General features: G+C 42.3%; 1 protein-coding gene across 1 annotated transcript in view; it reads left to right on the top strand.

Moving 5' to 3' along the window:
• LOC117366868 (collagen alpha-1(VII) chain-like) overlaps positions 1–16,665 on the top strand; it is a 311,407-nt gene that overhangs the window by 210,235 nt on the left and 84,507 nt on the right. Inside the window, exons 58-61 of the mRNA XM_033958833.1 lie at positions 1,988–3,169; positions 7,423–7,494; positions 15,454–15,504; positions 16,472–16,525. Coding sequence (XP_033814724.1) covers positions 1,988–3,169; positions 7,423–7,494; positions 15,454–15,504; positions 16,472–16,525 — 1,359 coding nt within the window. The remainder of the gene's footprint in view (positions 1–1,987; positions 3,170–7,422; positions 7,495–15,453; positions 15,505–16,471; positions 16,526–16,665) is intronic.

The raw sequence follows: 16,665 nt of genomic DNA on the forward strand, positions 1-16,665 counted from the left end.
CCAAGTTCCTGGTAAATGGGAGGAAGTGGACGGGGGGAGGTGAAACGGACCTGGTCCGGTTCTGGTCCCAAAACCACCTCGCACACACTCTGTCGCCTCTCAGATATCTGGAGACAGTCTCTTTAGGAAGAAAAGATGCTCAGGCTTGTCCCAAAGAAATTGTCCATTTATTATCAGTTTTCCATTCAGTTTTATAGTATTATACATGGGTCAGTTTTTTCAGCATATGACCGTAGGAAAAACCATATTTGGTAACAGGATACATAAAAGCAACAAAAAAAGGTAGCATATAATACTGTGCTTTATTGTCTAAGGTCTTTCTTAGCAAATGTTTCTTGTTTCTTATCTAAGTGACTCACAAGAAGCAAAATCATCCACCAGTTCAGTACATGAGGAGGTCTGACCTTGTAGCATTTCAGCAGAATGAAAACTGTGTCTGTGTTTTTTTACAAGCAGGAATAGAAAACTTACAAGGAATATATGTGCCCCTTCAGGAGGGAGGAGCCATAAACTTGTAGGACAAAACATTTCCGAATAGACAAAGAGGGGATGCATTTGGAAATGCCCCCAGTGAAAAGATTGAAGGCGGGCTGGTGGGGATGGATGTTCTTGATACATACTGGTCAATGGTGTCGCAGCCCTGCATTGGAAGTTACTGCCTTAATTGAAACTAAATACAGTAGCAGCTGTGTATAATAACTGGGTTCTTTGCAGGTAGTGATGCCTTGTATTGGAGGAACTTTCCAGATCACACTGGTCCCTTCTTCAGAAAGGACCACGGGGCAAATCTAGTTCTTCAGCTAAATGTCACCGCTGCTTATGCTTTCTGAAGAATGTGACATTATCCCAGAACTGGTTCTTCTTATGCCACATATCTGCAAGGATGGTACAATACGTTATGGCTCCAGTGTTTACGATTTGATCCCAGATTTTGCATATTCTGTTTCTGGCTCCTGTCTTTCATCCTGCTGCTCTTTGCAGACTCTGGAGATTCCTTCTCTGGCATTCTCTTGTGTGGCGTGTTACCTTGATCCTCCCTTCTTTCAGATGTGTGGCACAGGGGTTAGAGCTTCAGCCTCAACACCTTGAGGCTGTGGGTTCAAATCCCTCGCTACTCCTTGTCACCCTGGGCAAGCCACCTAATCTCCTCGTTGCCCCAGGTATACTAGATAGATTTTGAGCCCACGGGGACAGACAGGGAAATATGATAAAATATCTGAATGTAAACCACTTAAGACACAAGTAGCATATAAATAAATAATAATTAGGTCTTGCCAATGTAGTAAATAAGGTGTCTAATGAGGTCCTCGGCCCCTCTCTGGAACCATGGCTTCTCCGTAATTCTGTCCTTCCCCATTGAAGCCAAACCCCTCCTTCTTATACCTGGCTGTACCAAACCACTAAGACTAAATATATGAACACCGTCAATCAATAATTAATGTGCAAAACTGTCCATTACCCTGAGATGTGCAACTCAAAAGGAGGTGTGGCTTTGAGAGGGCATGGGCGTTCACTAAAGATGTGTGCAGTATTACTGAATACTAGGGATCCACGCCTACCCCCTAACGCACCCCCCTAACGATGCCCGCTTTCTGGTAGGTACCATCCAATTTTAAATTAAGCCAATTATGAGTTGCTAATTGTCTCTTCAATCATGGCTTCTCTCATGGGCTTGTGCTCTGCGATGTTTTCCTGTGGTGAGGCTGATTTTGCAGAGTTGTTTCTTTCCTAAGTCAGCCTTGACTTAAATTTTGAGGGTTTCAACATCACCCTGTAATCCAAGAAGCCTGAAGAGTTTCAGGGGTGCATTCTCCTCTCATATCCCCAGTTGTCCAGAAATCCCCTCTACGCAATGTCTAAATGTACAAGTGCACGATCCCTACCCAATTACTCTGTTGATTTTCCTGGAATGACTGATGCTCATGATCTAGACGTGGTATTGAGTTGTTGCCAACATTACCTCTTCAGACTTTCTTCTTTATTTTAGGATGTAAAAGAGAGAAGAAAAGAGAGGAAAAAAGTTCGACTGCAAGACGGACATGATTCCAGATCCAAGAATGGTTCTATACAGCAAGACAAGAGGGAAAAGCTGCCCCACAAACAAATTCTTGGAGATGAGCACAAGAGAACCACCATTGAGGGTTTCACCAGATCGCCAAACCTAGGCAACAGCAAAGACCCAGCAATTACCAGTGAGAGTCTCAATGGATCTCCAGACCTAGGCATCAGTGAACACATGGGAACCACCAGTGAGGGTCTCACTGGATCACCAGACTTAGGAAGCAGTGAAAATATGGAAACCACAGGTGAGCATTTCACTGGATCACCGGACCTAGGAAGCAGTGAGAACATGAGAACCACCAGTGATGATCTCACTAGATCACCAGATCTAGAAAGAAGCAAAGACATGGGAACCACAGGTAAGCATTTCACTGGATCTCCAGACCTAGGCAAAATTGAACATATGGAAACCACCAGTGAAGGTCTCACTGGATCTCCGGACCTAGGAAGCAGCAAAGACATGGGAACCACAGGTGAGCATTTCACTGGATCTCCAGATCTTGGCAGCATTGAACATATGGGAACTACCAGTGAAGGTCTCACTGGATCACCGGACCTAGGAAGCAGCAAAGACATGGGAACCACAGGTGAGCATTTCACTGGATCTCCAGACCTAGGCAGCATTGAACATATGGGAACCACCCGCGAGGGTCTCGCTGGATTTCCAGACCTTGGCAGCATCAAAGACAAGGGAACAACCAGTGAGGGTCTCACCAGATCTCCAGATCTAGAGAATAGTGAAAGCACAAAAACTACCAATGAGGGTCTCACTGGAGCTTGGTTATTAGCCAATAATGTAGACATGAGAATTATTACTCAGGGTTTCCCTGGAGCTCTGATCCTGGCCAACAAGCAAGCCAAAGAAAGTACTAGTGAGAGTCTCAGCAGTGAAAACGTGGGACCCAACAGCCAGGATTCTACTGGGACTCCAATCTTAGCCACTGGAGATGACATACGGACTACCAGTGAGAATTTTACTGAATCTCCAGGCCTTGCTGGCAGTATAAAGCTGGCCCAAGAACTAAAAGCAGACTTTCACAATATCAAGCAGAAATCTGAAGAGTTAGCGCAGTTCCTAGAAGAACATTCTGGTCCGAGAGAGAAGAAGGTGAGTTTAAGTGATAAGGATCTTATATTTGTTGATTGACTCTCTGCATGTATATTCTTTCCATTTTTGTTTATTCATGCAATATATTGCTGTTTATACTTGTATAAAGTAGAATATTATTACATTACATTAGGTTAAAAAAGCAATAGTAACACCAAAGTATAATTAACAGTTATAAAACACACTGATGGAATAGGCAAGCTTTAAGTGCTTCCTATAGCACAGGTAATTCATTATTAGGGGCATAATCCAAAAATGTTCTAAAAACTGCCTAAGCCGGCACTTGGATGTCCAAGTGCCGATTTTTTTCAAAAACATTTACCTGGATATCTAGTGAGACGTTTCATCTGCTGTGTGTCCAGAGTTCAAGGAGGGCGTGTTATGGGTGTGCTAGACTTGGACATCTTAGCCATTGGGGATAATCAAACCTTTGGCGAGATTATTTTGTTCTCTCCATTTCCTGTATATATTGTTGGAGATAAACCTTTCCGAGGAAGTCCTGGACGGAACTCAGACATTTTGGGCTAGACCTCTTTTGGAAGCATCTAAGTGCCAAAAAGTTACCAAAACTGACCAGAAGACCACCGGATGGATTAAGTAATGACGCCTCCAAACTCCCTCAGTGGTCACCTACCTCCTCCCACTACACGAAGATCTGAATGGAAGAGTACATACCTGTCTTTGGAACAGCAGCATCTTGTATGGGAAACCCTAGTACAGCATCACACAGGTGTAAATCGCTTAGAAATTTTTTATATAAGCGTTTTATCAAATTTTAAATAAAACTTGAAAACAAAAATACCCTTAAAACTCTTTAGTAGCCAGGTGGGTGGGCTAATGAACCACCCACCTGGAGGTTCATTACCTGGAGGTTCCTCCCCACCCCGCCCCCCACAACATCATACTTGTGCCATCCCTTCCCCCCCACCCAGTACCTCTGTAGATCTTCGCTAGTGCCAGCAACTTCTTCCCTCTGAATCACTTCTGGGTCCAGGGGCCAGGAAGTGATGTCAGAGGGAATACACGAATATGGAAGGAAAAAAGGGAGAAGTTACAATTTATGGTGAGCCCCCTAAACTTCTCCCAAAACTACTATACCAACCTATCTACCACCCCAATAGCCCCCCACCAACACAACACCCAGGGCAGTCCTTCCCCCCCCCTACTGACAGTGGCCAAACATAATTTCCCCCAGTTCAAGAATAAATGATGGAAAATCCAAATCTAGATGTGGATGTTTTCATGTGGCCACTGGAGGGCACCAAAGACTCACACATTGGATAGAAGCAAAGGAAGCCCATAAATTCTTTCAATTTTGAAAATTACACCTGTTTAGATTCCTTTTCTTTTTTTTTTAGTTTTGCAGTCATTTACACATGAACGTGGCCACATAAAATAATGATCAGTGTAAACGTACGTACTTTAATACAATGGCACGCACTTTGATGGTGCAGAGGTGTGGAGTTTGGATGGCGTGTGGGCAAAGCATGAAAGCACGCAAGTAGATTATAAAATGCTACAATTTATGGGAGTACTTGACAAATAGTGATATGTCCTAGGGCTGGTGTAAATATCTATATCTGCCACATACGCTAGGATTTTATAAAGGCAAGTAGGTACCCGCTTATCTTCATAAAATAAGTTCCACATAGGCACCTTAAATTGTGGTTCAACGAGGAAATTGTGAGAAATGTCAGGCTACAAATTTACAAGCCCAATTAAATAGTAAAGTGGAGTCTATAGGTCAGTGGTTCCCAAACCTGTCCTGGGGGACCCCCAGCCAGTCAGGTTTTCAAGATATCCTTAATGAATATGCATGAGAGAGATTTGCATATAATGGAAGTGACAGGTATGCAAATCTCTCTCATGCATATTCATTAGGGATATCTTGAAAACCTGACTGGCTGGGGGTCCCCCAGGACAGATTTGGGAACCACTGCTATAGATAATTGATTTGATTTAGAGCAGGGGTGTCAAAGTCCCCAACCCTGTCCTGGAGGACCACCAGCCAGTCGGGTTTTCAAGATATCCCTAATGAATATGCATGAGAGAGATTTGCATACCTGTCGCTTCCATTATATGCAAATCTCTCTCATGCATATTCATTAGGGATATCTTGAAAACCTGACTGGCTGGGGGTCCCCCGGGACAGAGTTTGGGAACCACTGCACTAGAGCACGGGTGTCAAAGTCCCTCCTCGAGGGCCGCAATCCAGCCAGGTTTTCAGGATTTCTCCGATGAATATGCATGAGATCTATTTGCATGCAGTGCTTTCATTGTATGCTAATAGATCTCGTTCATATTCATTGGGGAAATCCTGAAAACCCGACTGGATTGCGGCCCTCGAGGAAGGACTTTGACATCCCTGAGTTAAAGGACTGGGACTTGGATACTGCCTTTTTGTAGTTACACAACCACACTCTAAGCCAGGGGTGTCAAAGTCCCTCCTCGAGGGCCGCAATCCAGTTGGGTTTTCAGGATTTCCCTAATGAATATGCATGAGATCTATTTGCATGCACTGCTTTCATTGTATGCTAATAGATCTCATGCATATTCATTGGGGAAATCCTGAAAACCCGACTGGATTGCGGCCCTCGAGGAGGGACTTTGACACCCCTGATTTAGAGCAATTCCTAGTTCACTCATATGGAGGAACCACAATGGAGACAATCCCCTCTGCTCAAATAGCAGCAAAGTCCAAAGGAAAAGAGCCAAGCTGAAACCAGGGCATGCATTTTAAAGGAACGCCCTGGCCTGCCTATGTTCCTCCCCTGGCCATGCCCATTTACAGATCCTCACAGAACAGTTACATGCTAGTTTATTAATGGGCGCATAGGTGTTTTTTATGGAACTGCTGTTTCGGCTCCATTTGGAACCTTGCATCTATTAGAATGCTTTTTGGTGTGGAAGGAGCACCTCAAATTCGTTGCCATATACACGAGGGGCCACCGGAAAGTTCTCGGAGAATATTGTGGAGCCACGAAGCTTAACAAGTTATTCCACACTTTTCTTGACACTTTTTGTTTCATTTCATATCACTGAAACAAAGTGTCAAGAAAAGTGTGGACTAATTTGTTAAGCTTCGTGGCGCCTCGTCTTTCACTTCTTGGTTGGGCTGAGAACTTTTCAGCGGCCCCCCCTCGTATTGTGATGTCATAATGCCTCATTCCACCAATGCCTAAGTGCCAACCTCATCGGTGATGTCACAATGGCTTGGATTCCCTACACTTGTGCCCATTTACTAGACGCATTGCCTCACCAAAAGGAAAAGTGTGGATTAACTTGTAAGTTTCATGTTTCCACATCGTTCTCTTCTTGGTTGGACTGAGAACTTTTCAGCGGCTCCTCAAAGAATTTCTTTTTTTTTTTTTTTTTTTTTTAGTTCAATATTTTTTATTGAGTTTTTTGAAAAAATATAAGAAACAGTTCAAGTACAAGATATCAAAAAATAAACAAAACATTTAGTATAACAAATATTCAGTTACAGTGTGCAATGTAGAATTGAATCGTTTTAAAAGATCCAAAGTACTAGGACTGTTCATGAAAAAATAATAAAAGAAAAGATAAGAGGAAAGAGAAATTGAAGGAAGAAAGAAAAAGAATAAAATGAGGAAAAAGATGAAGGTAAAGAAAAAGAAGAGGAAGAAGAAGAAGAAGAAGACAGGAGTGTCTATGAAATAGATTGAACATATGAGTCCAGGAATTTCCAGGGTGATTTCTCTCAAAGTGTCTTTAGGTTTCCAAAGCAGTGTGCTTTGGATTGTGGGGTACTGCCATGCCTTTTGGGGTCACCATAAATATTCAATGTCCCGTATATGCTTATATTGGTAATAAATAAGATTATTTCAGGGCCTCAGATTTGCCATTGTGGTGCCAGAGATTTCTATGGTCACCATTTCACTTTGGCTTATGGCCTCCTCACTAGCCCCATCATACTTTTTTTCATGTTTTATATATATATATATGTAAAGTGCTCAGTGCAATATCAAAATTTTTTTTTTAAAATATATTATTTCTTAGTATAAAAATTTTTTGGAGTAATTCAACAACTTGTCTTAAATCTTTCCTGTTAGTAACGTCGGGAAGGGACCTGTCATTCGACATGTTTCGCCTTCAAGCTGTATCAAGAACAGTCCCCTAAAAAACATGAAAGAATACAAATATAAGTCTCAAAAACTTGTTAAAATACTACTACCGCCTTTTGGTGTGTCATAATAAATCTGATGGCTTTCTGGGTATTGTTATGTTTTAAGCAGGAAGACACAGCTCTCGTACAAAAGGATCAAATTCGAGTCCGAAGAATGACAGACAGGCAGTGGGAGACGGTAAAGAAACTTTGTTACTCTGGCCATCTTTATTTGTTATACTGTAATGATCATTTGAGAAAAGGAAAAGATTTGATATAGAAGTTATCTGGTCAATACTGAGCTGGTGATAAGAACTTAATGAGAGGGGTCAAAATAACTCAAAGCTACAAAATGAGACCTGCTCTCTATTCTACAGACTAGAGAGTTGCGTGGGGAAAGAAATCCCACCCATCCCCACCCGTCCCCGCCAGGATCCTCTCTGTCCCCACCCATCCCCGTCAAGATCCTCTCCGTCCCCGCCAGGATCCTCTCCATCCCCACCCGTCCCCGCCAGGATTCTCTCCATCCCCACCCATCCCCGCCAGGATCCTCTCCATCCCCATCCGTCCCCGCCAGGATCCTCTCCATCCCCACCCGTCCCCGCCAGGATTCTCTCCATCCCCACCCATCCCCGCCAGGATCCTCTCCATCCCTACCCGTCCCCGTCAGGATCCTCTCCATCCCCACCAGGATCCTCTCCGTCCCCGTCAGGATCCTCTCTGTCCCCACCTGTCCCCGCCAGGATCCTCTCCATCCCCATCCGTCCCCACCAGGATCCTCTCCATCCCCACCCGTCCCCGTCAGGATCCTCTCCATCCCCACCAGGATCCTCTCCGTCCCCATCCGTCCCCGCCAGGATCCTCTCTGTCCCCACCTGTCCCCGCCAGGATCCTCTCCATTCCCATCCGTCCCCGCCAGGATCCTCTCCATCCCCACCCGTCCCCGTCAGGATCCTCTCCATCCCCACCCATCTCCGTCAGGATCCTCTCTGTCCCCACCCGTTCCCGCCAGGATCCTCTCCATCCCCATCCGTCCCCGTCAGGATCCTCTCTGTCCCCACCCGTCCCTGTCAAGATCCTCTCTGTCCCCACCCATCCCCGTCAGGATCCTCTTCATCCCCACCTGTCCCCGCCAGGATCCTCTCCATCCCCACCAGGATCCTCTCCATCCCCATCCGTCCCCGCCAGGATCCTCTCCATCCCCACCAGGATCCTCTCCATCCCCACCCATCTCCACCAGGATCCTCTCCGTCCTCACCCGTCCCCGCAAGGAATTACCTCCATCCCCGCCCGTCCCCATAAAAAGCAGCAATTACTTCTGACAGGATCATCAATTCCACAGTTTCTTTTGTGTTTGCGCTGCTGTTTTCCTTGTGGAATCTCTTTGGTGGAATCCTTTTTTTGTTTTCTGTTCAGGTAATTAACTTATAAACCCCCTCTTTTACTAAGGCTGACATGTCCATTATATTATATGGACGAACTCTGCTTCCAAAGCCTTCCATCCCCGTGGGCCAGAGGGGTGTCCCTGTGGGAGTCCCGTGGGTTAGGGGGAGATTCCCGCGATCCCCGTTCCCATGCAGACCTCTACTCCAGACACTTGTATGGTTTTGGGCTGACTGAAGCCTTCAAACAGAATGTTACTAGGATATGGCATACAGAGTGTTACATCAGTAAGTGGGAACTCGTGTAAGAAATTTTTTTTGAGTTCACCAGGGTTCAATACCACCCAAAGCACTAATGTGCCTAGCAGACATTACCCACTCACATCATTTTAAAACCCTCTGAAAGCTAATCTAAAAATCTATAATTCATATTACAAGGATTCTTTTGACTTTTTTTTTTCTTTTTAAACTGTATTTATAGAAAAAACTATCAATCGCCCAAAACCCTGGTGTCTATATAATATAATATGAGAATTAAGGTAAATAATTTAATTGCGTTTCTTTTTTTTTATTATTCTTTATTGATTTTTAATCAAAAACAGTGTCATACAAATGAAAGAACAAAAGATATTCCACTATTATCTATACAGGTAACATAAATATCATTCAATAATTTCATTTTCCTGCATATAATAATATCATAATATATCCTAATATGCAATACAAATAAAGAATATAGTTACCCAAATATCACTACCAATATTTATTCCCCTCCCTCCCTCCAACCCCCCACTCCCCTGGATGTGTAAAGATAAATAAACCAAAGAAAAGAAGAGATATGATAAAAATGCATTATTATGTTTTTACAAATTTAGTCAATGGGCTCCAAATTTTATTAAATACCTCACTAAAACCCCTACATTCTGCGTTAATTGCGCTTCTAAATAGCATTAATTCAGAAAGCTCCTGAAGCATTAAGTCTTGTCAATTTTAAAATGGCTGAAAAACAGGAACTTATCTCGATCTGCAAACCGCTGTTTTTTTTCATATGGGGTGCCAGCTGATTGCCCGTGTCTGGGCAACAGCATCGAACATCCAGGTCTCCAGCAGCACTCGGAAGTTATGTAATGTAATTTGTAATTTATTTCTTATATACCGCTAATCCGTTAGGTTCTAAGCGGTTTACAGAAAATATACATTAGGGTGCATTAAAATTATAAGTAGGATAGGTACTTAGAAATTCCCTTACTGTCCCAAAGGCTCACAATCTAACTAAAGTACCTTGAGAGTAATAAAGAAGAGAAAAATAGAGATAGAGGAAAAGATAAGAAAATAAACATTCTGACAGGTTGAAGAGAGGAGAGATAGGAATAGATGCAGAAGGGAGGAACCGTTGAACAATAGAATTCTGGGAAAATTTAAATGATAAAAATAAAACAAAACAAGAGGCAAAACAATAAGTGAGATTATGCAGTTAAGGTCAATATTCAGTGCATACCTACATACCCACCTTGGCAAGGTCAGGATGCCTTTTCTCCAGTCTAGTTGGCTGATTAGATAAGCGGGTTCTGGCATTGAATCTCACTGATGTTTGTATAACTCCTGTCTCTGCCCCTCAACCACCTCTGCACTAACCAGATTGCGCTTGGGTGGTCAGAGCCAATTTGGAAGAGAAGGATGAAAAGGAGAAGAAACAAGAATATTTCTTCTACTGTGCAGGTATAACAGAAATAAAAATGACTTGCCAATATTCAGGAGTTACTCGGACAGATCTTGGCATTGCAGAATGGCTTCTCAGCCTCTTTCTGGCTATGGCAAAACATATGATCTGAGTTAGAGAATGGCATGGAGACAATTTTTACCCGTCCCCGGGGGAACTCATTTTCCCATCCCGGCGAGTTTTTTACCTGTCCCTGCCCCATTCCTGCAAGCTCCGTCCTCATCTGCACAAGCCTCAAACACTTTAAAATCCTAAGTAGCAACATTCTAGAGCTCAGATTGTGATGTCATAATGCCTCATTCCACCAATGCCTAAGCTCCGTCCTCATCTGCACGAGCATCAAACACTTTCAAATCCTAAGTAGCAACATTCTAGAACTCATTGTGATGTCATAATGCCTCATTCCACCAATGCCTAAGCTCCGTCCTCATCTGCACAAGCCTCGAACCCTTTCAAATCCTAAGTAGCAACATTCTAGAGCTCAGATTGTGATGTCATAATGCCTCATTCCACCAATGCCTAAGCTCCGTCCTCATCTGCATAAGCCTCGAACCCTTTAAAATCATAAGTAGCAACATTCTAGAGCTCAGATTATGATGTCATAATGCCTCATTCCACCAATGCCTAAGCTCCGTCCTCATCTGCACAAGCCTCAAACACTTTAAAATCATAAGTGTTCGAGGCATGTGCGGTTAAGGCAGAGCTTACAGGAATGGGGCAGGGACAGAGACAGTAACAAAACTTACGGGGACGGGATGGAGAAATTGAGTTCCTGCGGGGACGGGGACAAATTTGTCCCTGTGTCATTCTCTGAGTCATGAGCTGGAAACAGTCTCTCCTTAGTCATGGGAATGGATCTGAAAACCTCTTCAGCATGAGAATAAGAAGGAGCAACACCCTGCCATTCAGCCCTAATAGGGACATGAAGCCATTTTTATTTTTTTATTTTACCTTGGCCATGCTGGGTTGATTTTGTTTCTGATCTCATGTGAGAAAGCAAACAATTGAAATAAAAATATCCACACACATCTAAGACTGTTTGGAACCAGCCCTCTGGATACCCTCTACTTAAACAACATGGGGAGAACATTCCACAGGCCACAAGCTCCATCCTCATCTGCACAAGCCTCAGACACTTTAAAATCCTAAGTAGCAACATTCTAGAACTCAGATTGTGATATCATAATGTCTCATTCCACCAATGCCTAAGCTTCGTCCTCATCTGCACAAGCCTCGAACACTTGAAAATCCTAAGTAGCAACATTCTAGAGCTCAGACTGTGATGTCATAATGCCTCATTCCACCAATGCCTAAGCTCCGTCCTCATCTGCACAAGCCTCAAACACTTGAAAATCCTAAGTAGCAACATTCTAGAACTCAGATTGTGATGTCATAATGCCTCATTCCACCAATGCCTAAGCTCCGTCCTCATCTGCACAAGCCTCAAACACTTGAAAATCCTAAGTAGCAACATTCTAGAACTCAGATTGTGATGTCATAATGCCTCATTCCACCAATGCCTAAGCTCCGTCCTCATCTGCACAAGCCTCAAACACTTGAAAATCCTAAGTAGCAACATTCTAGAACTCAGATTGTGATGTCATAATGCCTCATTCCACCAATGCCTAAGCTCCGTCCTCATCTGCACAAGCCTCAAACACTTTAAAATCCTAAGTAGCAACATTCTAGAGCTCAGATTATGATGTCATAAAGCCTCATTCCACCAATGCCTAAGCTCCGTCCTCATCTGCACAAGCCTCGAACGCTTTAAAATCCTAAGTAGCAACATTCTAGAGCTCAGATTATGATATCATAATGTCTCATTCCTCCAATGCCTAAGTATTCCATCAATCCTGAGTAGCAACATTCTAGAGCTCAGATTATGATGTCATAATGCCTCATTCCACCGGATACATTTTTGAGTGCATTTCATTGGTCAGAGAGGTGGAACTTTTGAAAACACCACGATTTGTCCATGTCATTTCTGAATGTGCTCGGACAAATGCTTTGAATGTTGGCCTCTGTGTGACTTTCAGCGAGTCATTTTAATTTCTCTTATAAGTGCGTAACAGTAGAAATATTTTATTTCTCCTCTCCTTCCTTTTCTGGAAAATCTCGAGTGTATTAGATGCAAGAACTGGAAAACCAATGTTTCACCTCTGAGAAGGACAAATGCTTAGGTGAAAAGCATCATCATTCTGGAATATGTTAGGGTTGGATTATTGCAGTGGTCTTGAAGAATTTTGCTGTGTAGAAATGAAGGACAACAAAAATCCTTACTGGCTTTATATATATATATATATATTTATTTTTTTTAATCGATTTTAAACATTATCATTTTATACAAACAATAAGAAGAAGAGAGAAAAAACAAAAAAAAATCCAAAGCTTTAACAACCATTGAAGGAAATTCCTTACAATATTACCCTATAATCTCCTCTAGTCCACATAATGGGAGAATATTCCTGAAATTAACTTAAATACAATAAAATATCATCATTATCTAATCTAAGATCTAATTTTAGAGTGCAAAATACTACTGAACTCCATTTATAATTAATTCAGATGGGAACTACAGTGGTGCCTCGCATAACGGACGCCTCGCACAGCGAACGCTGCGCATAACGAACTTTTTGTCTTGCTCCCTATAACGAACTTCGTTTCACACAACGAAGTCGCCCGAGGGGCCCGGGGGGGGGGGCGGAACTACTCTCGCCGCTTCCTAATGTGAGCCGGGAACAGCAGCACCCTCCTGTCTGAATGCAGTGTTCCATCATCTCCCTCCACCTTACCTTAGATGCCGAGTTTTCCGGCTTTCTTTTTCGGCCAGCCACACACTTTCAAAGAGCAGCACATGCGCGCATGCTCTGTTGTTCAATCTTCTCCTCTGACGCAACCAGAAAACGGAAGTTGCAGGAGAGGAGAACATTGATCAACTTCAGCAGCTGCGCGTGCACAGCTTTTTGAAAGCGTGCGGCTGGGTGAAAAAGAAAGCTGGCAAACTCTGCATATAAGGTGAGGTGGAGGGAGGGAAATGTAGGGCTGCAGAACGAATTATTTTGTTTTACATGTATTCTTATGGGAAAACAGGGCTGCAGAACGAATTATTTTGTTTTACATGTATTCTTATGGGAAAACGCGTTTCACACAACAAACGTTTCACATAACAAACTTGCTCCTGGAACGGATTAAGTTCGTTGTGTGAGGCACCACTGTATTTGTTAGTTTCACGAAGCTGTAAAAACTGTTCCAGCTGCATAGAGTCCCAGAAAACATATTCACATTCCTTAAATTTCACTAAACATTTGCATGGAAGCTTTAAATAAAAAGTGGCTCCCAGAGCCAACACCCTTAATTTCAAATTTAAAGCTGCCTTCCTTCTCAATTGTGTTGCCTGGGCCACATCGGGAAATATTAGTACATTATCTCCACAAAACTTTGCTAGCTTATTTTGAAAATAAGCTTTCATAATTAAAGATTTATCTAACTCTCTTGCACAAGTAACTAATAGGGTAGACCTAGTTTGGATTATGTCTTGTGAATCTTCCAGGAAACCAGTGAAATCAAAATCTATCTGTTCCAAATGATCTAGACCTAATTCTGCCGGAACTTTCTTTTTCTGTGGAATATCATACAGATTTGTTAGGGGCAAAGTATCTGCTTCTGTCAGCCCCAAAACGTCTTTAAAATATTTCCGAATCAAAATTTCTGGAGTCAACAAATGAGTTTTTGCCTGTAAAATATTTTCCATCTTCTCAAATCTAGTATAGGTAATACGTGAATCTTTAAGGGCTGAAGACGATAAAGCTTGTAATGTTGATACCTGGGACTCTGTTGTCAAAGTATGTTTCTCAATAATTTTCAGGTAGCTTTATATATCTTTAGCCAGTTTTGAGAGCTCTGCTTCTTTCAAAACATCCTTTCATTCTGATCAGGAAAAAAAATCTTGAAGGCTCGTCGCAAAGTTAGTCTAGTCAAAGGGTTTCTCCTACGACTTCCTTGTTCACCCTTTTTTTCTAGATATTCAAGATTGTCTTAGAACCCGATATTCAAAGGATTTGTGCTCCAAACTGTAACCTGAAAACTTTTGCTCATAAATTTGGCCGAAACAGGGCGCAAACCCCCGTCTTTTACGAATGCATAGTGCGGGTTTTGGCGCTGACAGCGGCGATAACTGCTTTTTTGCAGTCACCGCCACTGCCCGTGCTAAACCTATGCGTTCGTAAAAGAGGGGGGAAGTTAGGATCATACATTTAAGAGCTCAGCCTGTTTTGAATATTGGGCCAATAGAAGCCTCATCGTTAAATTACAGTTGCTTCTAAGCAGTATACAAACATTGAAATTTCTTGATATATTTTATCTATTCTATGATTTACCATGGAATTATTATGTTCTCTCTTATATTCCTCACTGATCATTTTATTTAGAGTTGATGGAATTATCAATAAATAAATATCTTGCCCAAAATATTTACTGAAATAGTTACCTCCCCCCCCCCCTAATTTTACAAAAGCGCAGAAGAGGTTTTTAGCGCCGGCTAGCACACTGAAATCTCTGCGCTGCTCCGATGGTCATAGAGTTCCTATGAGCATCGGAGCAGCGCAGAGCATTCAGAGCACCAGCTGGCACCAAAAACCTCTTCCGCGCATTTGTAAAAGGGAGGGTTAATTCATTAATATTTCCTAAAATACAGCCATCCTTGGAAGGTGACAGTTTCCTACATTTTGTCCAATCGGGTTGCCAACCAGTTTCAGATTTTCAGGTTAGGTTGATCCAGACTTGGTTTTACCGCGCAACCTGTATGGACCTATAATTCTGGTGTCCCTATTGAAGTTTGTAAGAAAAGCAGGAAATGAGATTTTTTTAAAAAACAATGTTCTCCTCAAAACATTTTCTGAATGATTAACTTGTCCTGTTCTAAAATATACAAATTTTCAAAAAAATGGCTTTAGAAAATTCTTGAAAAAAAAAAAAAAATCAGCTCTTGGGCAGTTTCTAAGGAATATTTCAATAGTTCTTGTTGATGCTATTGCTTTTTGCGTGTTTTCTTATACAGATTCGTTTGCCCGGGGCTCCTGGAATTCAGAAATCACAGAAAAGAAGCGCAGTAAGTAGGAAATTAATCACAGGCTCCAAACATTCTCTTATTGCTGGTGTATCTAGGTCCATAAGATGGTAAATTAATCAAGATACTTGTTTGTCAGAAGCAATGCTAATATCAAATTATTTTCCAATATCCCTTAAGAACATAAGAATAGCCTTACTGGGTCAGACCAGCAACCCGTTCTCACGGTAGCCAATCCAGGTCACTAGTACCTGGCCAAAACCCAAGGAGTAGCAACATTCCATACAGAATCCTAAAGAATAGCAAGATTCCGGAATCCCAGAGAGTAACAAGATTCTAGAATACCAAAGAGTAGCAACATTCCATACAGAATCCCAAAGAATAGCAAGATTCCAGAATCCCAGAGAGTAACAAGATTCTAAAATCCCAAGGAGTAGCAACATTCCATACAGAATCCTAAAGAATAGCAAGATTCCAGAATCCCAGAGAGTAACAAGATTCTAGAATACCAAAGAGTAGCAACATTCCATACAGAATCCCAAAGAATAGCAAGATTCCAGAATCCCAAAGAGTAACAAGATTCTAGAATCCCAAAGAGTAGAAACATTCCATACAGAATCCTAAAGAATAGCAAGATTCCGGAATCCCAGAGAGTAACAAGATTCTAGAATACCAAAGAGTAGCAACATTCCATACAGAATCCCAAAGAATAGCAAGATTCCAGAATCCCAGAGAGTAACAAGATTCTAGAATACCAAAGAGTAGCAACATTCCATACAGAATCCCAAAGAATAGCAAGATTCCAGAATCCCAGAGAGTAGCAGCATTCCATTCTACCGATCCAGGGCAAGCAGTGGCTTCCCCCATGTCTTTCTCAATAACAGACTATGGACTTTTCCTCCAGGAACTTGTCCAAACCTTTCTTAAAACCAGCTACGCTATCCGCTCTTACCACATCCTTTACTAGTTTTTCTTCTCCCCCACCCTTCCATTTTGTTTAACCTTTTAGACGCTGGAGATGAAGACTGGAGAGGTGGAACTATCTCCTCTGGAAAACCTACAGGTTAGATTCTGAGGCCGAACCTTAAAATAGTAGACTGATATTCCTGGAGGAAAGTTAACATTTCCTGGGGTGTTGTAAACATCCCTTGAATAATGCAGCTCTCCAAGTAGACTGCACAGTAAAAGCCAGCACTTATTTGA

The sequence above is a fragment of the Geotrypetes seraphini genome, chromosome 9, assembly GCF_902459505.1.
Source record: "Geotrypetes seraphini chromosome 9, aGeoSer1.1, whole genome shotgun sequence".
NCBI classification, from domain to species: Eukaryota; Metazoa; Chordata; class Amphibia; order Gymnophiona; family Dermophiidae; genus Geotrypetes; species Geotrypetes seraphini.